This window comes from Hippocampus bargibanti, linkage group LG06, assembly GCF_051943395.1.
Source record: "Hippocampus bargibanti isolate YZ-2025 linkage group LG06, ASM5194339v1, whole genome shotgun sequence".
Lineage (NCBI taxonomy): Eukaryota > Metazoa > Chordata > Actinopteri > Syngnathiformes > Syngnathidae > Hippocampus > Hippocampus bargibanti.
Window position 1 is genome coordinate 20,269,463 of NC_142739.1, and position 26,379 is coordinate 20,295,841.

Genomic DNA, 26,379 nt, shown 5'->3' on the forward strand with positions numbered 1-26,379 from the left:
TCAAAATAAAATATAACAATCAATGCAAAATGTCAAAGGGGGAGAGTAACACAAAATGCCAGTGAAAAAGCATGACTCAATGAAACAGACAGTCCAGTTAGACGAGACGAATACTTTATTGATCCCATGATAGAAATTAAATGGTCACATAAGCAATATTCACAAATATACACATGTATTTATAACACTGAAACAACATTGCATTGCAATGCACTGAATTTGAATGAAAACAAATATAATCTGCGCAGAAAACAAAACTCTAAAAAAGCCTGTGGCTCAACCGCAGAAAAACGTATCCTGTGATTGTAAAGCAGGGGTCGGGAACCTTTTTGACTAAGAGAGCCATAAAAGTAAAATATTTAGAAATGTTTTTCAGCAAGAGCCACACGCACGCGCGTGCACACATACAAACGCTCGCGTGCGCGCGCACACGCACACACGCGCGGCCACTTTTCAACAAAATATCAGAATGCATTATTTAAAATAACTTTGTGATAGTACTCACTATTAACATGAATGGTTTTCCGTTCCTCGTGTTTGGTAAAAATCCAGGAAAACGACCGGAATGAAATTCAATTTGCCGGTCCAGAGGCGAAGTTACTGCTAGCTCGCCTGCACACGGCTCATAAGCTTCCACACTTGCTATCTGCAATCTACTTCTCAGAGTATATAGTGTTAAAATGTCACTGACATTCGACTGTTTCATCGATGGTATTGTTTCATTGCAAATTAGAATCAGAACATTTTCTCTCCTCTAATGCTCCGGGGCATTCACGCTGAAGTGCACTAGTTGGGCTCAAAGGGGCGTTTACCTGTTTCAACATGACGGCCACTATCATCCAATCAACATGGCGCTTTCGGCCATTGTAGGTCAGTGTCATCCAATCAAAATTGCGCTTTCTGCCAACTGCAGCCCCACCGGGAAATGAACGGTGGAAAAAAAACGACGAAACAAAAAACTAAATACATATTTTAGTTTTATCGGCGAGCCATATGCAATCATCAAAAGAGCCATATATGGCTCGCGAGCCATAGGTTCCCGACCCCTGTTGTAAAGTGTCCTTGAGAGTTTTGAAAGGTGCTTATAAATGAAAATTATTATTATTGGAGGACACTGATTTGCTGTGGCGACCCCTTGAAGGGAAAAGCCGAAAGGAAAAGAAGATTATTATTATTATTATTATTATTATTACTCATTGCATCTCCTTTTTTACCAGTTGAGAGTAGAGATGGCTTTTTTCTAGGAGCTCGTGGTGGCGGCCCTCTGCCTCAACCATGCCATCATTTAAGATGATGATATGGTTGGCGACCCTCTCCACCACACTCATTTTGGTGGAGATCAGAAGCACGGTACAATTGTTGACACGTTGGCTAAGCAAAGCCTGGTAGACCTGTTGGGCACAACAAGCACACAACACTTATAGCACAAGTTGTGGGATTCTTCCTTCTTTTAAATCAAGATAAGTGTTACAATCTTTTGTTTTTAATTATTTTTTTTCCTACCTGTTGCTCATTTTCAGAATCCAAGTCACTGGTGGCATTGTCTAGTACCAAGATAGTGGGCTTTCGAATTAAGGCCCGGGCAATGGCAATCCGCTGCTTCTGACCGCCAGATAGCTGTCCCCCTTTCTCGCCGGCATCTTGAAAACAGAGCAGTAAGTTATCACATGACCAAGATGCACATGGACAAACATTCCATCAATTTTCTATGGGAATTTATTAAGTTGTCGCAATTGAAAAACTATTTGTTTGTCATTTTAAAAATCTTTACACGACTGGCGTGTCTGCGTTTCGGACATCCCATTGGGCAGTGACAATATGGCATAGATGGGGATAGCCTTTGGAATTTCATCCATCCATTTTCCGTACCGCTTATTCCTCATTAGGGTCGCTGGAGCCAATCCCAGCTGTCTTCGTGAAGCCGGTGTGCTAACCACTTGACTACCGGGCCGCCCCCCTTTGGAATTTATATCACTGAATGAATCTTAATTGAGAACTTGAATATAGCTGGTTAATTTTTCCATGGAAATTTTCTAGCAACACTCCTTAAATGATCCACCCGCTTTCCAAGTCTCATAGTGGCACCTGTGTCATAACCCTTGGACAGCCCCATGATGAAATTATGGGCGCTCGCCAATCGGGCCGCCTGATACATGTCCTCATCACTGACGTCCGGGCAGCCATACTTGATGTTCTCCCGCACAGAACGGGCGAAAAGGGAACAATCCTGGCTCACCACAGAGATCTGAGGGAAATAGTAGGAAAGCGATTTGTGAAATGTATTGACCACAACTGCAATTAAGATGAAGTTATTTTTCCACCAGTTGTCTTTGTTTTTATGCCTGTTCTTTCAAACCACGGCTCTGGAGGTGCAAGCAGCTCTTTCGGGTCCCCTTAGTGGCTTCCTCGAGCTTTTAAAAAAATAATTGAAATTTGAAAAAGATGTGGGAGGGAAATATACACACACATCTCTATCTATCCATCCGTATATATACGTATATATACACACACACACACACACACACACACACATATATATATACGCGTTTGTATGTATGTATGTATGTATGTATGTATGTGTAACGGAGTTGTACACTTAGGTTATTAAATTATGAAGGAAGTGACGCAACGGCGCACAGTGTGGCACTATGTCCCGCCCATAGTTTCCAGAACAATCTCGAGGAGATTCAGGGTGAGTCGCAATTTTCTGTTGGTCTTGATTAACGCGCATTTTCATGACAATATCTTATTTTGTTTCCCCTTTTGTACTGTCTAGTGTTATCTAATTAGTTCCCTTATTCATTTCGAGTCCAGATTACTTTTTGTGTCATTATTTACTTCACGTTTTGTCGAGTGGAACTTAGGAGCATATGCGCTTTTCTATCGCAGTTAATCACAAGACGAAACCCATGCGACTTCACCCATCCCTTCTGCCATACTGTGTTGCAGGTAATAATTGTTTCATTTCGTTTTTATTGAACAATATTTAGTTTCTTGTGTCGTGTTTCATTTGCCCGTGAGTGTCCGTGGCGGGTTGAACTGCGCGCCAGCCATTACAAGCGCACCGCGTGTTCTGCCGAGTCTCCGCCCATGATGCGTTCAGGGACATCTTGTAAATAACAGTGAACTTGTGTTGTATTCTCTTTTTCTGTAAATAACCACTATACGATCACACGTTGTTAATTCTGTTTTGTTATCTACAATGTTTTGCATTTGAGAACAATCTCGAGGAGATTCACAAGACGAAACCCATGCGACTTCACCCATCCCTTCTGCCATACTGTGTTGCAGAAATAAAAGAAATAAAAAGACACATCCACGCGTCTCGTCTTCATTAATACGGCAGCATCGTGGGGATGAAGACAGTCACTGTTGTGACACCCGTCACATTGGTGCCGTGACCTGTCGATCACAAGTGACTCTCCACTTCGGACCGGGACCGCGATGCTGCACAGTGTCTTCATCCCATCACTCGGTGGACGGTGTGTCGACCCCGTTCTTTAAATTGTGTGTTGATTGTCTGAGCTGCTGTTTTGCAATTGTTGTGCTTCTTTTTTTTCCTGTAAGTTTTTTTTTTTGTGAAGTTTGAGAATGAGCTCCTTCCAAGGGACATTTAGCACACCTTTTAATAAGTGTATTGGTAGAGGTAGAGGCATCCCGACCATGTTACAGGTGTGGAGTCCCATCCAGAGTGATGTAGTAGAGGGGAATGGGCAGGTTCTAGCTGAGGCCACTTATGTTAGTGGGGACAGAGTTCCTTCCCAGACCCAGTGTAGTACATCTCAGACGAGCGCACAGACTCCTGACACACCAGTGACAGATCCCTTACCTCAGTCACCTGACGTAGTTGGTCAGATGAGCGACATAATTAGACACATTGGCCAGCAGCTGGCAGACAGCATTGTTGCACATCTCAGCCCAACACATAACGTCCCCATGCATAACACCTCATTCCTACATGACACGCCCATTGACACAACAACACAAAGTCTTGACTCATCACAAGTTCTGATACTACCGCACAGGAAAGTTCGCGAACCCCCGACTTTCAAGGGTGACCACACTGATCAAATGAATGTAGATGAGTGGGAAGACCTAATGAGGAACTACATAAGGAGAGCAAAAGTAGCTCCTGAGCATCAGGCAGAGGAAATCCTCATGAACATCAGCGGTAGAGCTAAAGATGTTGTCAAGGTTAGCACAAGAAACAGTGGAGTTGATGTAACCCAGAACCCAAATGCCATCTATAGCCTTCTTCGCGAGCATTTTTCTACTGCCCCTTGTTCACCTCTCCCTCTAGCAGACTTTTACACCACGCTGCCCAGGGATAAGGAGGCCCCATATGACTACTGGTTGAGGCTTAACAATGCAGCTGAAGTTGCCACCAATCGTCTCAAAGAACAGGGCAGAGATTTCGACTGTTCTTCCCTCGACGTAACACGGATGTTTATTAAAAATTGTCCATCCAAAGATCTTTCCATGACATTTAGGTCAAAAACAGTGGATAAATGGTCGGCAGTTGAGGTCCAAGCCATCCTGGATGAGTACCAGACAGAAATGAGTCCCAGGACTGCCACTCCAGCTGCGGCGAACAGTCAACCCATTCATGTAAATAAAAGTGAAATGCTTCAGAATACAGCATGTCAGGACAACGATAAAATATCCCACTCAGCCAGGCCACCCGACTCCGCAAATCTTGAGCGTGTCATTTCCATGCTGGAAAGAGTTTTGCTGCAAGGAGCTAACAATCCCTCTGCCTCTGGTAGACGCAAGTCAAGGCTTCCAATGGTGGACGGTTTGAATAAGCTACCATGTGCTGCCTGTGCTAGCGCTGACCATTCTGCGCTTATTCACTGCAGCGAAAAAAGACTTTGTTTTCTGTGCTTTTCACCTGATCACTCCAGACGCAACTGCCCCACACAAGTGCAGCCCACAAGATCACTACTGTCGGGAAACTAATGTCTCCGCATCCAAGGGAGTATGATGCGGATGAAGTTCATGACCCTCCCAACAGTTCGACAGATGATCTTGATTCGATATTAGAGTCCCTCACTTCCAGTGTCCCCACGGAGAAGACTGTTATCTTCCAAGGCACACACAAGGTCCTGAAGTCAGATAGCTTGTTCTACACCACTGCCACTGTCGCAGGCATTTCCCTGACCGCAATGATTGACAGCGGCTCTACTGGTTGCACATTGAGTGAGTCGGCTATGGCACGATTGTTAGTGTGCAACCCTAACATCAAACGTTACTCTGCAGATGACGTTGTCATTGTAGGATGTGGTGGTCATCAGGTGACGCCTTCGGCCATATGCGATTTGGAAATAGTCGTGTACAATTGCAAGCTAGCTGTGCCCATGTTTGTGGTGCCTGGACAAACCGACGACATAATTCTTGGCAGCAATGCCATTAAGAAAATCCTTCACCTGATGCGGAAGACTGAAGGCTATTGGCGGCTCATGTCAGAGCCCGGTAGTTCGATTGATGATGACTCCCACCACTTTTTGTCACTGCTTTCCAACACAGAGAAATGGAGGGGTGGAACGATTCCTGACAAAGTTGGCACGCTGAAGTTGCAGCAATGTGTGATGTTGCAACCAGAGAGTGAACATCTTGTTTGGGCTAAGCTTCCCGCCTGCGCACCAATGTCAGTTGGCAGCACGGTCATAGTTGAACCAACTCAAGCAAGGTGCAGATCCAGGAAGATTCTGGTTGGCCGGATTATCACACCGATGTGGGGCGATGGATGGCTCCCAGTGAGGGTCATCAACCCCTCGACTGAAAAAGTGGTGTTGAGAAGAAACACAAAGCTGGCAGATGTATTTCCTTGCATTGCGACAGAAGACTTGTCTGAACCTGACAACATCCAAATTATGTCCCAATCTGTTCAGAATGCCACCGCAAGGCCAAGGTCCAAAGAAGACATCAAAATAGCACTGGACAAGCTTGGACTACATGATCTGGACTTGGATGCATGTGCTGTCTCCGATACGTGGAGGGACAGACTTTTCCAACTCATTGAGAGATATGAAGCAGTATTTTCACGGAACAGGATGGACTGTGGAGAGGCCTCTGAATTTGTGCACAAGATACACCTCGTGGATGAGAGACCATTCCGCCTGCCTTATCGAAGAGTGCCACCAAGTCAATATGAAAAGCTGAGAATGACTCTCAATGAGATGGAAGAAAAAGGCATTATTCGGAAATCCACGAGTGAATATGCATCTCCATTGGTCTTAGTGTGGAAGAAGAATGGGGAGTTGCGCATCTGCACGGATTTCAGATGGCTAAATGCGAGGACACAGCGCGATGCTCACCCATTGCCCCATCAGGCTGACGCTCTTGCCGCACTTGGAGGAAATGTCTTCTTCTCCACCATGGACCTCACCTCGGGATTTTATAATGTGCCCCTGTTTGAGGACCATAAGAAGTACACCGCCTTCTCGTCCCCATTTGGCCTACATGAATATAACCGGATGCCACAAGGCCTTTCGAACAGCCCGGCTACATTCATGCGGATGATGCTTTCCATTTTCGGGGACAAGAACTTCACCAGCCTCCTGTGCTATCTTGACGATCTCATGGTCTTTGGTCCGACAGAAGAGATTGCGCTTGAGCGATTGGAGATGGTTTTCTCCCGCTTGAAGAACCATAATCTGAGGCTTGCTCCGAAGAAGTGTCACTTTCTTCGGAGATCTGTGAAGTTCCTTGGCCATGTTGTCTCAGAGTCAGGGGTACGGACAGACCCTGAAAAGGTGGAAGCGATAAACAGTGTACAGGTACCAGACCTAATGGACAGTGATGGCCTCACTCCCTCGCAGAAGAAAATTAGATCTTTCTTGGGAATGGTGTTGTATTATCAGCACTTCATTGAGGACTGCTCCATCAAGGCCAAGCCCCTTTTCAAGCTCCTTTCAGGCCAGAAAACCAGTGGTAAGGCCAGACGCAGGTCGAAACCCACATCGGATGCATCAAGTCATGTGAAGTTGACACCGGCGGACTGGACCACTGAATGTCAAACTGCCTTCGAGACTCTGAAGCACGATCTGTCAAACAGTGTAACGTTGGCCCACCCTGACTTTGAGAAACCTTTCATCCTTGCAGTCGATGCATCGTTTGACGGCATTGGAGCTGTCCTCTCCCAGCTTCAGCCTGATGACAAGGTTGCAAGACCAGTGGCATGTGCGAGTAAAACGCTGTCACGAGCCCAATTGAACTACCCTGCACATCGGCTCGAATTTCTTGCTTTAAAGTGGGCCGTATGTGACAAGTTTTCCCACTGGCTAAAAGGCAGACATTTTACTGCATGGTCTGACAACAACCCCTTGACATATATCCTGACGAAGCCCAAACTAGATGCCTGCGAGCAGAGGTGGGTGTCGAAGCTGGCAGCATATGACTTTGACTTGAAGTACGTCCCAGGGCCCAAGAACATAGTGGCTGATGCACTGAGTCGAGAACCCTTCGTTCAGTCTTGCGTGAGCCATCGCCTGGTGAAAGAACCCTACAAATACCTACTCAATGGAGTCCAAGGGGTCGTGAATGACACTGTACAGGATGCTTTCCGTTTCACCACCAACTGTCAGGCTGTCCACATGGCTGGTGATCATGATGGAGAAGTTCCCCAGGGAGAAGCTCCTGATCAGTCTTCTGGAAGTGCAATTGATGCGCAGGAGGTGTCTGGAGTTTTAGACGTCCATCAGACTGGCGGGACCTCTCGACTCCCTGGAGCAACCCCATTGTCACTACAGCTACCTGAAGAAGACCCTTCCATTGTCATTCCCCATAGTCAGTTACGTGACCTGCAGCACCAAGATTCAACAGTCAGCCGAGTCATGTTCTATGTGCAGCGACATATGAGACCTACCAAACATGAAAGAGCAGCTGAGACGAGCTGTGTTCTTTTGTTGCTGAGGCACTGGAAGAAGCTGAAAGTTCGTGACGGGACTCTTTACAGAGTAAGGAAAGATCGCCACATGAACAGAAGAGTCTTTCAGTTCGTCATACCTGGGTCTCTGAAACACCAAGTCCTACATGGTGTGCATGACGCGGCTGGTCATCAGGGCTGTTCTCGGACACTCTCCTTGGCTAGTGAACGGTTCTTTTGGACAGGGATGGAGAAAGACATTACAAAACATGTAAGGCAGTGCCAGAGGTGCATCTTGGGTAAGACCCCCGAGCCAGAAGCCCGGGCACCCCTGGAGAACATCCGCACTTCGGCTCCAATGGAACTGGTATGCATTGATTTTTGGACAGCAGAGTCCGGCGACAAGAAAACCACCGATGTCCTCGTCGTCACCGACCACTTCTCAAAGTTGGCTCTCGCCTTCCCCTGCAGGAACCAATCAGCAAAGCAAGTTGCCCGCTGCCTGTGGGACAAGTTCTTCTGCATTTATGGGTTCCCCAAAAGGATCCATTCGGATCAGGGAGCCAACTTTGAGAGTAGACTCATCAAGGATCTTCTTGAGATGGCAGGGGTGCATAAGTCCCACACAACACCGTATCATCCCATGGGTAATGGCATCGCAGAAAGATTCAACCGGACCCTTGGAGGGATGATCAGAACACTTCCCCCAAAGTCTAGGTCCAAATGGCCACAAATGTTGAATATGTTGACTTTCTGCTACAACTGCACAGTACATGAGACGACGGGCTTTGCGTCATTCTATTTGATGTTTGGACGTGTCCCTCGCTTGCCCATTGACATCATGTTCCATCATGTCTTGGAGAACGCCAATGTTGTCAGTCACAATGAGTTTGTGAGCACCTTGAAGAGAGACCTTTCTGAAGCCGTGCAAATTGCTCAACAGCATGCAGCCAAGGAACAGACCCGCCACGCCCAGATCTACAACCGCAAAGTCAAGGGGTCGCCATTGGCTGTTGGTGACAAGGTGCTACTAGCCAATCGAGGCGAGAAGGGCAAGCGGAAGGTTGCGGATCGTTGGGAGTCAACCCCTTATGACGTGGTGTCTGTGAAGCCGTTGATCAATGTGTACAGGATCCGAGATGATGCCACAGGCAGAGAGAAGGTCGTACACAGGAACTTACTGCTCCCGGTTGACTTCTTGACATTCTCGGGGCAGGTGGAGCCTGGTTCGTGTTCAGAGGGGTCAGAGATGGACGCACATTGTGGGAGTGACAAAAGCTCAGTTCCTGATGATCAGGAGGACACTCAGCTGCGCACTGAGAACTGGGTCATGCAGTCTCCTGCTCAGACAGAGGAACATGAGCACTTCTCTTCAGAGCATGATTCCGCCGATGCATGTCGAGGGGATGTCAGTGAGAGAAGTCAGTCAGCAGGCCATGATATCCACACACAGACTGAACTTTCCACAGACCCGGTGTTTGACATAGCACGCTCGACCCCTGACTCACCCCCAGATGAGACTGAACTTGAGGAGGTAATTTGCACACAACCACAAGACACACAGGGCCCCATCAATTTCACGAGATGTGGTAGGACAGTTAAACCCCCTGACAGGCTGATATGTGAAATGTCCTATCAGAGAGTCGGGATGCCAACATTAATGTGGGTTTAATATGACCATTTGATTCTTTTTTTTTTTTGGGCTTGTGCTGTGTGCCAATTGTCGCCATTATCTTTATGGCTTCTCAGTAACGGGTGTAGTTATGTGCTGTTTTGTGAAATGTAAATGGTAAGATGGCGCCCCCCTGTGTGGCTGCCTCCACAGCAGCTCTTTCCCTTTCTTGTCTACTTTTTCACTTCTTTACTTTTCCGTTTTTGTTTTGCCTGATCTCGCTCCATAAACCTACGGAGAGGAGATGGGCATCTTTTCTTTTGCTCATCGCCGTTATTTTTTACTTTTTCATCGCTCCTGTGAACAGGGAATCCACGCGCACGCGGAATCCCATTGTTTACAGTCGAGACCAGCTACTAGCGTGGCGGGCTAATAGCGGACTAGCGGCCGCCGCACCAGACATCCCCGATGAATTGAAGAGGAGGAAACGAGGATGTCGGGCCGGGAAAGATCGCCGCAAAAGAACGAGGAAATACCGACACGTTCTCCCGTCCGTCATCATGGGGAACGTGAGATCGCTCCCAAATAAAATGGACGAGCTGGCGGCGCTAACGCGACATCAGAGGGAGTACCGGGAAGCCAGCTTGCTACTCGTCACGGAGACATGGCTTTCGGCAATCACTCCGGACGCCCACGCAGAGTTGGAGGGCTTCCAACTCGTACGAGCGGACAGAAATGAAGGCAGCGGTAAGCAGAAAGGAGGGGGGATTGCTGTATTTGTGAATGACAAATGGTGCAATCCTGGGCACATCACGGTGAAGGAAAAACTTTGCACTCGGGACATCGAGCTGCTAGCCGTTAGCCTTCGGCCGCATTACCTGCCACGGGAATTCTCACACGTCATAGCCGTGACGACGTACATTCCCCCTACGGCAAATGGCGGCGCTGCCTCCGATGCCCTCATGACTGTTGTAAACAAGCTGCAAACCCAGTCCCCCAACGCCTTGTTTATCATCTCAGGGGACTTCAATCACATTTCCCTGAAATTCTCCCTCCCAACATTCACACAGTATGTAACTTGTGCCACCAGAGACAATAACATATTGGACCTATTTTATTCAAACGCCAAGGATGCATACAAACCCTCCCCCCTCCCCCCTCTCGGAAGAGCAGACCACAATATGGTTTATCTCCAGCCTGTGTACAAACCCCTTGTCCAGAGGCAACCAGCTGTGACCCGCACAATCAAAAGATGGTCCACAGAAGCTGAAGAAGCTCTGCGGGACTGTTTTGATTCAACCAGGTGGGAGCTCTTTACTGAGATTCATGGGGAAGACATTGACTCACTCACCAACACCATCACAGACTACATTAACTTTTGTGAACAAAACACCGTACCCACCAGGACTGTGCGGTGTTTTGCCAACAACAAACCATGGATTAATCCCGACATAAAAGTCCTCCTGAAGGAGAAGAAAAGGGCTTTTGTGTCGGGCAACAGAGAGGAACTGAAGGCCGTGCAGATCCAACTGAGGAGGAAGATCAGAGAGGGGAAGAAGGCCTACAGGATGAAAATGGAGGAGCAGCTGCAAGCCAGCAATGTCGCTGGTGTCTGGAAGGGCCTGAAAAACATCTCAGGCCACAAAAGCCCAGTGACATTGAACGAAAAAGACAAGGACTGGGCAGATGAAATCAACCGCTTTTTCAATCGGTTTGACAAGACGCCAGCCGCCCCCGGCCCACCGTCAACTTCACCTGTAGCTGCACCTGCACCAACTCTCACTGTGGCCTTACCCTCCCTGCCCCCTCTCACGACCAGCTTTCCGCAACCAACAACTGCCCTCCCAACCGTTGCCACACCCTCAGCCGCCACTCTGCCTCCTGGTTCCTGCCTGTCTGTCACAACTGCGCAGGTGAGGAACCAACTGAGGAGGATGAAGGTGAGGAAGGCAGCAGGTCCGGATGACATCAGTTCCCGACTCCTCAAGACCTGCTCCGACCAGCTGTGTGACATTGTCCAGCACTTGTTCAACCTGAGCCTGAAGCTGGGCAGAGTTCCACAGCTGTGGAAAACGTCATGCCTGGTCCCAGTGCCCAAGATTGCCAACCCCAAAGAGCTCAACAGCTACAGACCGGTGGCGCTGACGTCTCACCTGATGAAGACGCTGGAGAGACTCGTCCTCGCCCACCTGCGACCGCTGGCAAGCTCATCGCTGGACCCGCTGCAGTTTGCCTACCAGCCCAGCATCGGTGTGGAGGATGCCATCATCTACCTCCTCCATACGGCGTTGCTGCACCTGGAGAATGCTGGGAGCACGGTGAGGATCACATTCTTCGATTTCTCCAGTGCCTTCAACACCATCCAGCCCAGTCTACTGGGGGACAAGCTGCAGCATGCCGGAGTCGACCATCACCTCACATCCTGGATTACAGACTACCTCACAAACAGGCCACAGTACGTGAGGGTAAAGAACTGTGAGTCGGACAGGCTTCTCTGCAGCACCGGAGCGCCGCAGGGAACAGTCCTGGCTCCATTCCTTTTCACCCTCTACACCTCGGACTTCAACTACAACACCCCAACCTGCCACCTTCAGAAGTTCTCTGACGACTCAGCTATTGTCGGCCTCATTACAGAGGGAGACGATAGGGAGTACAGGGGACTGACAAAGGACTTTGTGGACTGGTGCCAGCAGAATCACCTCCAGATCAACACTGGCAAAACCAAGGAGCTGGTGGTGGATTTCTGCAGGAAACAATCGTCACCTGCACCATTGAACATCCAGGGTTCGGACATTGAGAGGGTGACCTCCTACAAGTACCTGGGTGTTACTCTCAACAATAAACTGGACTGGACAACAAACACGGATGCCCTAATCAAAAAGGGACAGAGTCGCCTCTTCCTCCTCAGGAAACTGAGGTCTTTTGGAGTTCAGGGGTCACTCCTAAAGACTTTCTATGACTCTGTGGTGGCATCAGCCATCCACTATGGCATTGTCTGCTGGTCAGGCAGCATCACCACCCGGGACAGAAAAAGACTGGAGCGCTTTGTCAAGCTGGCCAGTTCTGTCGTGGGCTGCTCGCTGGACTCTCTTGAGGAGGTGGGCAACAGACGGACGCTAGCTAAACTAAAAGCTATGACGGACAGCCCCTCCCACCCCCTCCTGCCCATCCTGACAGCTCTGGGTAGCTCCTTTAGCCAGAGACTATTACACCCGCGCTGCAAGAAGGAGAGGTACCGCCGCTCGTTCCTACCGACTGCTGTCAGGCTTCACAATTCCCAATGATCACATGTGAAAAAAAAAAAAAAAAAAAAAAAAACTGGACACTTGTAAATATGGGTTGTTGCAATATATCTTAATGCATCTCTTGATTCTGCACTATGTACAGTCTTGTTTATAGAACGGTTTTTGCACATCTACATTTGCACAGTATACAGTTGACATTTTTATTTTGTTATGCTTAGAATATCTTGTTTTCTATCCTTTCACTCCCACCCCAACCCCATCCCTCTTCAATTGCTGCTGTGGACTGCAAATTTCCCCATTGCGGGACGAATAAAGGTATTCTGATTCTGATTTCTACTAGTCTGTGAAAGGATGGGTTTTGAACCACCCTATTCCTTCACACTTCTGAAAGAAGAATTCCTATGATTGACTTCCTTGTACATCCTTGCCCGATAACCTTGTCTATTTTGCCTGTTGGTCTTTCTGTTGTCTTCCGTGTGTATGTTGCCTCACTTCTGCATAATTTAAGGGGGGTGTATGTAACGGAGTTGTACACTTAGGTTATTAAATTATGAAGGAAGTGACGCAACGGCGCACAGTGTGGCACTATGTCCCGCCCATAGTTTCCAGAACAATCTCGAGGAGATTCAGGGTGAGTCGCAATTTTCTGTTGGTCTTGATTAACGCGCATTTTCATGACAATATCTTATTTTGTTTCCCCTTTTGTACTGTCTAGTGTTATCTAATTAGTTCCCTTATTCATTTCGAGTCCAGATTACTTTTTGTGTCATTATTTACTTCACGTTTTGTCGAGTGGAACTTAGGAGCATATGCGCTTTTCTATCGCAGTTAATCACAAGACGAAACCCATGCGACTTCACCCATCCCTTCTGCCATACTGTGTTGCAGGTAATAATTGTTTCATTTCGTTTTTATTGAACAATATTTAGTTTCTTGTGTCGTGTTTCATTTGCCCGTGAGTGTCCGTGGCGGGTTGAACTGCGCGCCAGCCATTACAAGCGCACCGCGTGTTCTGCCGAGTCTCCGCCCATGATGCGTTCAGGGACATCTTGTAAATAACAGTGAACTTGTGTTGTATTCTCTTTTTCTGTAAATAACCACTATACGATCACACGTTGTTAATTCTGTTTTGTTATCTACAATGTTTTGCATTTGAGAACAATCTCGAGGAGATTCAGGTTAATCACAAGACGAAACCCATGCGACTTCACCCATCCCTTCTGCCATACTGTGTTGCAGTGTTGCAGAAATAAAAGAAATAAAAAGACACATCCACGCGTCTCGTCTTCATTAATACGGCAGCATCGTGGGGATGAAGACAGTCACTGTTGTGACACCCGTCACATATGTATGTATGTATGTATGTATGTATGTATGTATGTATGTATGTATGTATGTATGTATGTATGTATGTATGTATGTATGTATGTATGTATGTATGTATGTATGTATGTATGTATGTATGCATGCATGCATGCATGTATGTATGTTTTTATTCATTCACTTATATATCACTTTATTCATTATTTGTCTTTGTATTTGTTAGTTTATTTGTTGGTTTGTTTTATTTCTTTGTTTTGTTTGTTTGTTCGTTGGTTTATTTATTTATTTGTTGATTCATTAATGTATGTATGTATTTATTTATTCATTTACGTATTCATTTATTTGTTTATTTATTTGTTTGTTTCTTGGTTGGTTTGTTGATTCATTCATTTATTTTGTGTACTGTATTTATTTATTTGTTCATTCATGTTTTATTTACTTATTTATTTATTAGATAATTCATGTATTCATTTGTTGATTTATTTATTCATTTGTTGATTGATTTATTTGTTTCAGTATTTATTTATTTTTTTGCTTGTTTGTTTTGGAGGTCCAATATGGCTCTTTCAACATTTTGAGTTGCCGAAACCTGCTTTACGTGAAACCATTGGGTGGAGCAAAAGAAAATGCTTGTGAACACTGTACTCCTGAAGTAATCCGATTGATGAAATCAATTAACGTATTCACTGCTATTCACAAATTTATTCTAGAATTGAAAATATGGCGTAGAGCGCCATTCCCAAATGAGTTCAGGTTTTGTTTTTTCTTACTTGGGTGCCGATAAAGCGCTTGGCCAGACCTATGGCAATGTTTTTCCCTTTCACAAGGGGCAGCATTTCCCTTTTTTCATGTTAGTGCTTTGTTCCAGCTTTAGCTGTTGTTAAAGCGCTACATAAACCAATATGTATGTATTCCATTGTATTTTGTACAGCCACCCTCATTTCAAGCTCAGATAACTCCAGACCCATATAATTTAGGAATTAACTCATTTTTTTCTCATGAAAGAAGATAGTCTAATGTTTCTTTTGCTACATTGAATGTTTATGTAGTCCTAAAACTCAATATTCTGTGGGTCCTGCAATTTGAGTGACAATGACAAAAACCCTGGCACTGGAGTGGACACATTTTTGCACGTATGGCAGTAAATGAGGTAATCCACTTTAAAATGAATTTCATTACGTTACATAGTCGACCACAAAAAACACAAAAATGGAGGCTCCTATGCTGTATACCAAAATGTTGCCCCCACTCACTTTCTGACGAAGATAAGCATCCTTGTAACTGTCCAATGGCTCCCCGTCCAGAAGAATTTCTCCACCTTGGGGTTGATAAAACCTTTCTAGGAGCTTTACACACGTGGACTTCCCAGCTCGGTTCAGCCCTACCAGCGCAGTGATCTGCCCCGGTTTCATTTCCAGGGACACGTCCTGGTCCAGAAAGGCTGATATTAGCATCATACTCACTGCCCTCAGTCGATTTTTACAAAAACGTGTCGGTTGGAACGAACCTTGAGGATGACATTGTCTGCATCGCTGGAGTAGGCAAACTTGATATTTTTGAACTGAATGTGTCCCTTCAGGTATTTGGGAGCCAATGTTCCTTCGGGGGTTATTTGAGGTTCCCGCTCCAAATATTCAAAAACCTTTTCAGAGGCTCCCACAGCCTTCTTCACCTCCGGGTACGAATGCATTATGGCCTGAAGAATGGTATATGACACATGATTATTTGTTATTTACAATACAAAACCCCTTTGAATTGAAGGCTTATAGCATATCTCTGACATACCTCCAGAGCCAAAGCAAACTGCAGCTCATAGAGGATGAAGGAGACAAGCTCCCCACTGCCGACAGTCCCCTGCGTCACCAGGATGCTTCCGTAGTACAGGATGCACACCTTCATGATGAGAGTGGTAAACTGGGAACATAATTAAAGAACTAATTTGAAAAGAAAAAAAAAATCGTCATTGACACATTCCATTATGTCTGATATTTTTAAAGCACACCAAATGTGTTAACTCATTCACTGCCAGACGTGCAAAAATGTGTCCACTCCAGTGCCAGAGTTTTTGTCATTGTCACTCAAATTCCAGGAACCACAGAATATTGAGTTTTAAGACTACATAAACATTCAATGCAGTGTCAGAAACCTTAGACTATCATCTTTCATCAAAAAGAAAGGGTTAATTCCTAAATTATATGGGTCTGGAGTTATATGAGCTTGAAATGAGGGTGGCTGTCCAAAATACAATGCAATACATACATGGCACTTTAACAACTGAAGCTGAAACAAAGTGCTAATATGGAAAAAAAAGGAAATGCTGCTGCCCTTGTGGAAAGAAAAAAACATTGCCAGAGGCCATGGCCAGCGCTTTATCGGCACCCAAACAAGAAAAAAACAAAACCCGAACAAATTCGGCAATGGCGATCTACGTCATATTTTCATCGTTGTTAACGCCATATAGAAACCAATATGTATATGTTGCATTGTATTCTGGACAGCCACCCTCATTTCAAGCTCATATAACTCCAGACCCGTGTAATTTAGGATTTAAATATTTTTTCTGGTGAAAGAAGAGAGTCTAAGGTTTCTTGCATTGTATTGACTCTTTATGTCATCCTAAAACTCAATATTCTGTGGGTCCTGGAATTCGAGTGAGAATGACAAAAACCCTGGCACTGGAGTGGACACATTTATACATGAAATATAATATTATTATTATTATTATTATTTTTGCACATGTCTGGCAGTGAATGAGTTAACACTCAACCACACATTTTTTTCAGACAATATTATGTATGCGATATCTAAAGAAGACAAAATTGTCTTTATAAATAAATACATGGACTTTATGCCCTTTGAAAAATTGGACTAACCCATTGTGAGACAGCGATAACTACAGTTAAATTTGGTGTGTTGACAGTGCATTATCCTCACACTGTTGGTAGAAGTCATGCCGGCATATGCCGCCGCCTCAATCTTGTTCAGGGCGTATAAGTCCTCCATGCAGCACTCGTAGCGTTTCATCTCACCGTCTTCATTGGCAAAACTCTTCACCGTCTTAATGCAGGAAAAGCTTTCCGTGGCCACTTGATTGGCTTTAGCCAGAGCGTCTTGAATCTTTACAGATATTCTCTATGCAATATTAAAAGACATGCAGGAAATTAGGTCACAGTGTCGTTTGCACGATCAAATTTCCTAAACACACTAAATGTCATTCATCTTTTGACCAAAACAAGTTTGTTTAATTAAAAAAAACTCCTGAATTTCCACACTATAAATTGCTCCTAAAAGCTTTGAATTTTCTCAAAATCTGATACGAATCATAAATGGATCAAGATTCCGATTGGTTGGACTAGGTATGTTAAGTTATAGTCTTTTGTTACAGCTGCAGCAGTTGTGAAAGCTCAAAATCAGTGTTTCTTAATCTTGCTGGAGGCACCGAACCCCATCAGTTTCAAATGCTCATTCACTGGAGCCTTTTTTAATAATTTCATTGACATGTTCCATAATACATGTAAACTCATGTTTTACATATTCGTCCGACCACTTTCTTTTTTTGACCGACATAGTTAGCATGGATGAAAATATTAGAAAGGGAGTCTAACTGGGACACATATACAGCGCTCTACAAGCGGTCTAATAGGGAGGTCTCACTCTGTTGCATAAATCAGCAACCTTAAAGGACAACCGACGCCTCCGGACATGTGTCCATAATTTGTAAAATCACATGAAATGACTTCGACTGAGCGTGTTTTACAAAGATTCCACCGCATATAGCTATATTTTACGTTTTAAGACTAGCACTGAATATTCAGGAAGTCTAGTTTTTGAGTTGGTGACGATGCCTGACGTGACGTCACGTCAGGAACGCCCCTGACCGAGACGCATGCATTTTGGGTACTTTGTTTGGTCTGAAAACTTTGTGTTGATGGCAATATTAGAAGGAAAACATAAATAACGCGATGGTGTGTGTTGCACCAAGACTACTTTTTGATTAGTTGACAAAAATTCCCAGCAGACAAATCAGCCCATTTCCAACGGAGCTTGGGCGCCATCTTGTGCATTTTCTGGGACGCTACATTGGAGTCCTGACGGCTCGAATTGATCTGGAAGGACTTCTTTAATCGATTGCAAACAATTATGCTTTCCTCTTCAGAACTATTTGAATCATATTCATAACTGGATGAGTAACAAGAAAGCGTCTTCTCTGAATCTGAATTGTTTTGATTCTAGAGCAAGGCAAGACGTCCTGGCGTGACGTCACGAACAAGGGGGCAGGACCTTCTGAAACTCGCCATCCCAAGGTCTTTTTGAAATAGTTTTGGGACAAATTAACTCATTTTTATTGGTGTTTTGCATTTGACTGAAAATATCACCCTGCGTGTTTTGGGTATTTTAGATGCTATAAAACGTTTTTCTGATGTCAGTTAGAAAACAAAAAAAGTAAAGTGTAAAGTGACCATGAGTTATGAAAGGTGCTTAGAAATGAAATTTATTATTATTATTATTATTATTATTATTATTATTATTATTATTATTATTATTATTATTATATTGGCGGCTCGGTAGTCGAGTGGTTAGCACACCGGCTTCACAGTGCAGAGGTCAACGGTTTGCGTCCCACCCCGGCTTCCCTGTGCGGAGTTTGCATGTTCTCCCCGGGCCAGTGTGGGTTTTCTCCGGGTCCTCCGGCTTCCTCCCACACTCCAAAAACATGCATGGCAGGCAGATTGAACACTCTAAATTGTCCCTAGGTGTGAGTGTGAGAGTGACTGTTGTATGTCTTAGTGTGCCCTGCGATTGGCTGGCAACCAATTCAGGGTGTCCCCCGCCTCATGCCCGAAGACAGCTGAGATAGGCTCCAGCACCCCCCCCCCCCCCGCATGAGGAATAAGCGGTACGGAAAATGGATGGATGGGTTATTATTATGATTATTATTATTATTATTTAAAGTCAGAATTCTGAGAATAAAGTCAGAATTTAGATTTCAAAGTCAGAATTCTGAGATTCAAGTTAGAATTCTGTATTTAAAGTCAGAATTATGAGAATAAAGTCAGAATTATGAGAATAAAGTGAGAATTCTGACTTTAAAGTCAGAATTCTGAGAATAAAATCAGAATTTTGACTCAAAGTCAGGAATCTGAGAATAAAGTGAGCATTCTGACTTTAAAGTGTGAATTCTGAGATAAAGTAAAACATTTCGAGATTAAAGTGAGAATTCTGATTTTAAAGTGAGAATTCTGAGATTAAATTGAGAATTCTGAGAATTGAGTCATAATTCTCATTTTAAAATCAGAATCCTCACTTTAAAGTGATGATTCTGCGAATATAGCGAATATAGTTTCTTTGTTGACCCTAATCCTCTTCCGCACAAGCAGCCATGGATGTTTTGTGTGTTTTTTTTCCTTCCGTATTTGTCATCACTTACCTCGCGAACATGCGCGGTAAACTTGGGCAAAACCCAGATGACGGGCAGCGCCATGGACGTCAGCAAGGACAATTTCCACGACTGTTTGACCATGAAGAAGAAGACGAAGAGCATGCGACATGTGAACCACATGAGTTGATTCAGCCTCTTGCTCAGTGCCTCGCTCATGATGGTGGTGTCTGTCGTGATGCGTGACACCAGGTCACCTGAAAAAGAATGTTCACTTAGAAGACCAATTTCTTCACGGATCACAATTTACAACTCATTTTATACATACATCACAGTAATTTTCCCCATTAAAATGAAATGACATTCCAGAATTTGTTCGGGGTTTGTTTTTTCATGCGGGGAGTGCCGATAAAGCGCTGTTCAGACCCGGGCAATGTTTTTCCCTTCTACAAGGGGGAAGCATTTCCATTTTGTTTATGTTAGTGCTTTTTTACAGCTTTAGCGTTGTTAAAATAGGTTGGATTTAATAATAATACAATACATTTTAAGCGCCTTTCAAAGCTCTCAAGGAGACTTTACAGTCACAGACAAGCATAGGTACTATGATAAATAAAATACAATCACAAATAGAATGCAATAAATAAAATACAATTATAAATACAAACAAGAGAGAGAGATACACAGAAAATGGCATTTTAAATAGGTGGGTTTTGAGGTGGGACTTGAAGGTGGGAAGAGAATCAATGTTACGAATGTTGGGAGGAAGTGAGTTCCAAAGTTTGGGGGCAGAGCAGCTGAAAGCTCTGTCCCCCAACGTGCTGAGACGGGCAAGGGGCACACAGAGGTGGAGGGAAGAAGAGGATCTGAGGGAACGAGAGGGAATAGAAATTTGAAGAAGGTCAGATAGGTATGGGGGAAAAGTTATGGATAGCTTTAAATATATAAAGAAGAATTTTAAAGTTGATTCTATATTTGACCGGGAGCCAGTGGAGCTCTTGGAGGACGGGGGAGATGTGGTGAAAGGATGAGGTTCTGGTGATGATCCGGGCTGAAGAATTCTGGACGAGTTGAAGTTTGTGGAGAAGTTTCTGAGGGACACCAAAGAGAAGTGAATTGCAATAGTCAATCCGGGAGGTGACAAGACTATGAACGAGGATAGCAGTGGTGTGAGGAGTGAGAGACGGGCGAAGACAATTGATATTCAGAAGGTGGAAGTACGCAGACCGGGTTAAGTTATTTATATGGGAGCGGAAAGATAGTGTGCTGTCAAGAATGACACCTAGACATTTCACCTGATGGATGATTAGTGTGCAAGTATGAAATTAGCTATCTATTTATTTGCTATCTATTAGCTATCTGGCTGGCTAGCTATTACCTATATGGCTAGCTATCTAGCTATTATTTAGCTAACTAGCTTTCTATCTATTTGAGTTACTTCCGGGTTGAGTGAACGCTGGCGCGTGTGGCCGCCGCAGCTCACCCACAGAAAAACTTGCCCTGTGACTGTAAAGTGACCTTGAGAGTTTTGAAAGGTGCTTGTAAATTCAATGTATTATTATTATTATTATTATTATTATTATTATTATTATTATAGTGCTATATAAATCGATATGTATGTATTGTATTTTGTACAGCCGCCCCCATTTCAAGCTCAGTTAACTCCAGACCCATATAACTTAGGAATTAACTTAAAAGAGGAGACTTAACTGTTTTGTCTACTGCATTGAATGTTTATGTAGTCCTAAAAATATTCTGTGGGACCTGCAATTTGAGTGAAAATGACAAAAACCTTGGCACTGGAGTGGGCACATTTTTGCACATCGTCTGGCAGTGAATGAGTTAAGAACATCAATGCTTGAAACCCACATGTTGTCTTGACAGTATTTTATATTTCTTTTGTAAAAAATAACTTCATATTAAGATGCAGCTTTTATTGTATTTTATTTTACAAACTATGTTTTAGTTTTTGGAAAAACAATATATTCAAAAAAACAGTACTGTTCATTTTGAGTTTTGCATAATTATACTGCGCTACTTTTAAAATGTCAACATCCACATTTCTACTTTTAACGTAGTAAAAAAAAGTTTTTTTCATGTAAAATGCTTTGAAAATGTCTACACGTGTGTCAATATTTTCAAGATATGGCTAATGGCTAATCGTGTTTTTATTAAGAATTTTCACGTTCGGAATATACAAAAAGCAAAGTTTTATCTGTTTTCTTTTACATATTTTTGTTTTTTTTTCCTGATGAAAGAAGAGAGTCTAAGGTTTCGTTCACTGCATTGAATGTTTATGTAGTCCCAAAACTTCATATTCTGTGAGTCCTGCAATTTGAGTGAAAATGACAAAAACCCTGGCACTGTAGTGGAAGCATTTTTGCACAATGTCTCTCAGTGAATGAGTTAATAAAACAAGTATGTTAATTTATTTTAGCTTGCGAATGGGATTTCGCATTATGATGCCGGAATTTTGAAACGGTATTTTCAAACATAAAAAAATATATATATATACAGTAAAGTCTCGTTATATCGATATTCAAGGGAGTCCGAAAAAATATCGATATAACCGGGACTATCGATATATCCGACCCTGTTTGCATGTAATTTTCTCCGTGCGTGCATAGAAATAGTATCGATATAACCGGGACTATCGATATATCCGATATCGATATAACGAGACTTTACTGTACATACTATATACTTTACAAAAAATGTTATCAGTGTCAGTTTTACAAGAAACGCGAGTGTGTTTTTAAAAAGTAGAATGCTTTCACAGCCTCGAGCTAGGGGAAAACTTGAAAAACTCATCCCTATTTTTGAAACCTATTACCTATGACCTGATATCAGAATCAGAATCAAAAAGGCTTTGATAGTCCCACAATGGGGACATTTGCATATGGAATAACCGTGAATAACCTGTAGCTGACATATCAAAAAAGGCGATCTCCTGTTGGAGAACAGCCTGGAAGATGTCTCCCTGGACTGTCGTGTGAATGTTACTCATGGTGACAGTGTATATTAAGTCCCCAATGACCTCCAGCACCGCACTGGAAGAAAAAAAAGGAAAACATCTCTTCCAATGCACGTGCAGAAATGCAATAAAAAAAAGAATAAATACTGTAAATAAAAAAAAATACAGATGCTTATTTTGACCTGACACCAGTTATGATTGCAATAATTGTGATGGCCTCTGTGAAAGCGTCAGATGTCCCCTGGTTCTGGATCCATTCCGTCACTTGACCGGTGAACAGAGGGACCGCCATCTCGCCTGAAAACACAGCCACATGTGTCAATCACAGGGGAACAAAGAAAACGAATTTGGGGCTATTCTGGTTATTGGGGCTCTCAAGCTAAGCCGAAGTGGAGAGGCAAATGTGGTCTTCTCTGCGTTGACTCCTAACCCACAACTTCAAAGTGAACAAAATGGTTATGGATTGTCTACTAAATTGACTGTAATCATTCGGGTTGTTAAAGATTCGAAAGAAGAAGATTAAGAATGATGATACTAGTGCAGCGTATTCTACCGGAGACAAATTCCTTGTGTGTTCTACATACTTGACAATAAAGATGATTCGGATTCTGAAAAGTGTTGTTCCTGTTTGTGAAAGTGATTGAAAAGAACTTACAAAAGGAGGAGAGCCCCACCAAAAGCAGCACAGCTAAAAAGCAACCGAGGTGCGCCCGCATGAATCTCATCAATCTCCTCAAAGGTGAGGTGGGCTTCTTTTTGGGCTCTTGTTTGATGCTCCTGGGCCTCCACACAGATGACACGGAGAGACACAAAGACGACAGCAAAGACTGGACGTATTGTGTCCAGTAGATCCACGACACCATTGTGACCAGGTAACCCTGAAACATCTGCACAAATGTTTTCAACGTCAGTCTCTTTCACTCATTTACTGCCATTCATGAATTTAATTGGGAATTGAAAATGAGGTAGTCGGATTTTGTTTTTTCTTGTTTGGGTGTCAATAAAGCACTGGCTATGGCCTCTGGTAATGCTTTTTCCCTTCCACAAGGAGGCAGCATTTCCATTTTTTCAATGTCAGCGCTTTGTTCCAGCTTCAGCTCTTGTTAAAGTGCTATATAAACCAATATGTATGTACAGTGAGACCTTAACTTCCAAACATCCTATCTTACAAACTTTTCGTCTTACAAACGTCAAATTTATGAAAACTAAACCTTATAATAAGCACTATTTTCATAATACACACCCACCACGGCTGGCGGAGTGATCTTCGGCAGAAGCACACGACCGAACAGCACCAGAGGTTAAGTTACCAACAGTCCTTATGGAAGGTGACTCTCCTTCCATAAGCCATCAACGACCATCAAAAAGGTGAATAAAACTTTATTTTACAGCACAGTTTATTTCTTTAATTACAGTCCTCATGTAATGCGCCTCTCTTTCCAAACTGCAATTCCCTTTGACCTCCAATGCCATTCCATCAAGCCATAAATGGCCATCACAAATGTAAATAAAGTGACTTTATGATACAATGCAGTGTATTTCTTTCATTACAATACAATAGCACATTTATTATACATAGAATAAGCTATGTTGTGTGTAGTTTTAAGGCTTATTTAGTTGAAAAGTATATTTTATGGAAACCCGGGAACGGATTATTCCCATTTTAATGGTTTCCTATGGGAATTTTTTTTGGAGATACACACTTTTCGCCTTACACACTCTGTCTGGGAACCAATTAAGTTCGTAAGTTGAGGTCTCACTGTATTGCATAGCATTTTGGACAGCCTCCCTCATTTCAAGCTCATATAACTCCAGGCCCATATAATTTGGGAATTAACAGTTTTTTTCTGATGAAAGAAGATAGTCTAAAGTTTCTAACGCTGTATTGAATGTTTATGTAGTCCTAAAACTCAATATTCTCTGGCTCCTGGAATTTCAGTGCCAATGACAAAAACCCTGGCACTGGAGTGGAAAACATTTTTGCACACCGCCTGGCAGTGAAACACAATTACATCTCAGTCTCTCAAGTTATGAGAACATTTAGTTCTTGCAGGAAAGGAGCTTCAAGAACAGAATATACCTGGAACTGCAAGAATCAAAACACCAAAGCTTACTGAAACCACATTTCCAACTAAAGTTCCAGAAACTTTTAGTTATTGGTACTTGCATTTTCTGCATTTTTCACCTTTAGTTTTGGATACTTTTTCCTTTCAAACGTAAATTCCACCAGGATTAATTTTACATTCAAAGCTTTAAGTCTTGACATGCGGTGAAATTATAGCATCATGAACCAAAAGTTTGTGGATTTTCTACTGGTAAATCCCAGGAATTGGATTTCCAATCACATTTAGCTCAGAATCATAATCAGCCTTTAATAGTCCCACAATGGGGAAATTTGCAATCCACAGCAGCAAAATTCAAAGGGGTTAGGGGCGGGTGGGTTAAAAAAATAAAACAAAGTATTGTACGTATAAAAGAAAATGTCTCAAAGCATGTGCATTTTCTTTCCACTAATTTAAAGTACCCAAAATTGAAAACGTGTGGAAGTGTAAACGTTATGAAAGTGTTTGTTTCTCACCCTTTCCCATGAATGCCAACCCCACATCTCCTCTTCAGCAACCCAGCCGAGAGCATGGAGTAGAGTCATATAAGTCGGGAGGTGCAAGCACAGGACCAGGATGCTCTGGACAGCTCCGAATCCTCTGGCCCATGAGAGACCATTGGAAGATAGCAGCAGCAGGAGAAGGAAGAGAGCCCTGGTTAATTCTCCTCCCCATATGGCGATGAGTGGAGGGCACGGAAAGAAGAGTGGAGAGAGCTGCAGGGAGCGCATGACGCTCAGAATGCATACATCCATGCATGCAAAAAGGAATGGGAACAAGGCACCCACTTTGGACATGCCTGCACACACAAAATATTATCCTGAGGGATGTTCAACACATCTTCTTATTTTCCTTTTGGCTTTTCCCTTCAGGGGGCCGCCACAGCGAATCAGTGTCCTCCGTCTTCAGAGGTTTGATTCGCATGTTTGTTTTAGCCAAGGTTTTACGTCGGATGCCCTTCCTGACACAACCCTCTGTATTTATCCGGGCTTGGGAGTGGCACAATAAGACACTGGCTTGTGTTCCCTTGTGGCTACAGAACAAGCAACTCCATGAGCTTAATAAAGATGAAGATGCTTGAGAAAAATAAATATCACAAAAAAATATTGTTTTTATTGCATGAACTACATATTTTAGGGGTGTTACCAGACACGATAACTGTTCAGTTAGTTCAGCAGTTCAGTACTTGCACTTAAAACAACAACAAAAACACAAATGTGGCATATGTACATAAAAATGAACGTTAACGTTGCCGTTTTATAGTTTATTACATTGCGCTCAACGAACATAAAGGAGGCTCAGGGGATATTGAGCATTTCCGTTGCTTTGTGACTGCTTTTTTGAATGTATATGATAGGTGTACATGTACGACACTTTGCATGCTCTGTTTGAAAGTACTCTAAATACTATACATGCAGTGTATATTTATATTATATATACAGTTGAGTCGAGTTGAGAATGCATCTGCAAAGGAGGATCTTTTCGCTTTCACTTTTATATTCAGCACCAACCACAAGTCAGAAATTTATTCACATTAAATATTAAATCATTATAATACGTTCACACCAGTGGGACACCAGTTTACTACTAAACTCAACCATTCTACATGTATAATGTACTTACTATATATCAAATCACAACGGCGACAAAAAGTGTTCAGTGCTCAAATTAAATCCTCAGAGCTTCAATTTGTTAATACTGTGTTCGGAAAATATAGTTATATTCGAAAAATGACAACACACTCTCAAGCGACTGAAAATGTGTTCTTCGTCGTCATAGTAAAAACGAAAGTGAAACTCTATTGCAGACTTCATATCGTTGTACAATACCGTTTTCTACGGAATCATTACTGGGACAAACTACTTTGTCAATACGTCTGTGT

General features: G+C 43.3%; 1 protein-coding gene across 2 annotated transcripts; it reads right to left on the reverse strand.

Annotated features, from left to right (window-relative positions):
* Positions 1-98: 98 nt before the first annotated feature.
* tap1 (transporter 1, ATP-binding cassette, sub-family B (MDR/TAP)) lies at positions 99-26,287 on the reverse strand. 2 transcript variants are annotated; one of them, XM_088997921.1, is made up of 13 exons: positions 26,121-26,287; positions 24,974-25,296; positions 23,051-23,282; positions 22,578-22,692; positions 22,341-22,471; positions 19,476-19,681; positions 16,982-17,179; positions 15,833-15,961; positions 15,555-15,743; positions 15,301-15,474; positions 2,086-2,245; positions 1,504-1,640; positions 99-1,391 (listed from the first exon to the last, which is right to left on the reverse strand). In XM_088997921.1, the coding sequence occupies exons 2-13, from the start codon at positions 25,292-25,294 to the stop codon at positions 1,194-1,196; spliced, it is 2,190 nt and encodes a 729-aa protein (XP_088854047.1). In that variant the 5' UTR covers positions 25,295-25,296; positions 26,121-26,287; the 3' UTR covers positions 99-1,193. The 2 variants fall into 2 exon arrangements, with proteins under 2 accessions (XP_088854047.1, XP_088854048.1); XM_088997922.1 differs by having other exon boundaries at positions 1,205-1,417.
* Positions 26,288-26,379: the final 92 nt, after the last annotated feature.

Excerpts from the sequence above, each read along its gene's own strand:
- tap1 (XM_088997921.1), bottom strand. The coding sequence starts at position 25,294 with ATGTCCAAAGTGGGTGCCTTGTTCCCATTCCTTTTTGCATGCATGGAT. Across the intron at positions 23,283-24,973 it reads GTTGGCATTCATGGGAAAGG|ATGTTTCAGGGTTACCTGGT; the intron begins GTGAGAAACAAA and ends ACATTTGTGCAG. Across the intron at positions 1,641-2,085 it reads GTCCAAGGGTTATGACACAG|ATGCCGGCGAGAAAGGGGGA; the intron begins GTGCCACTATGA and ends TCTGTTTTCAAG.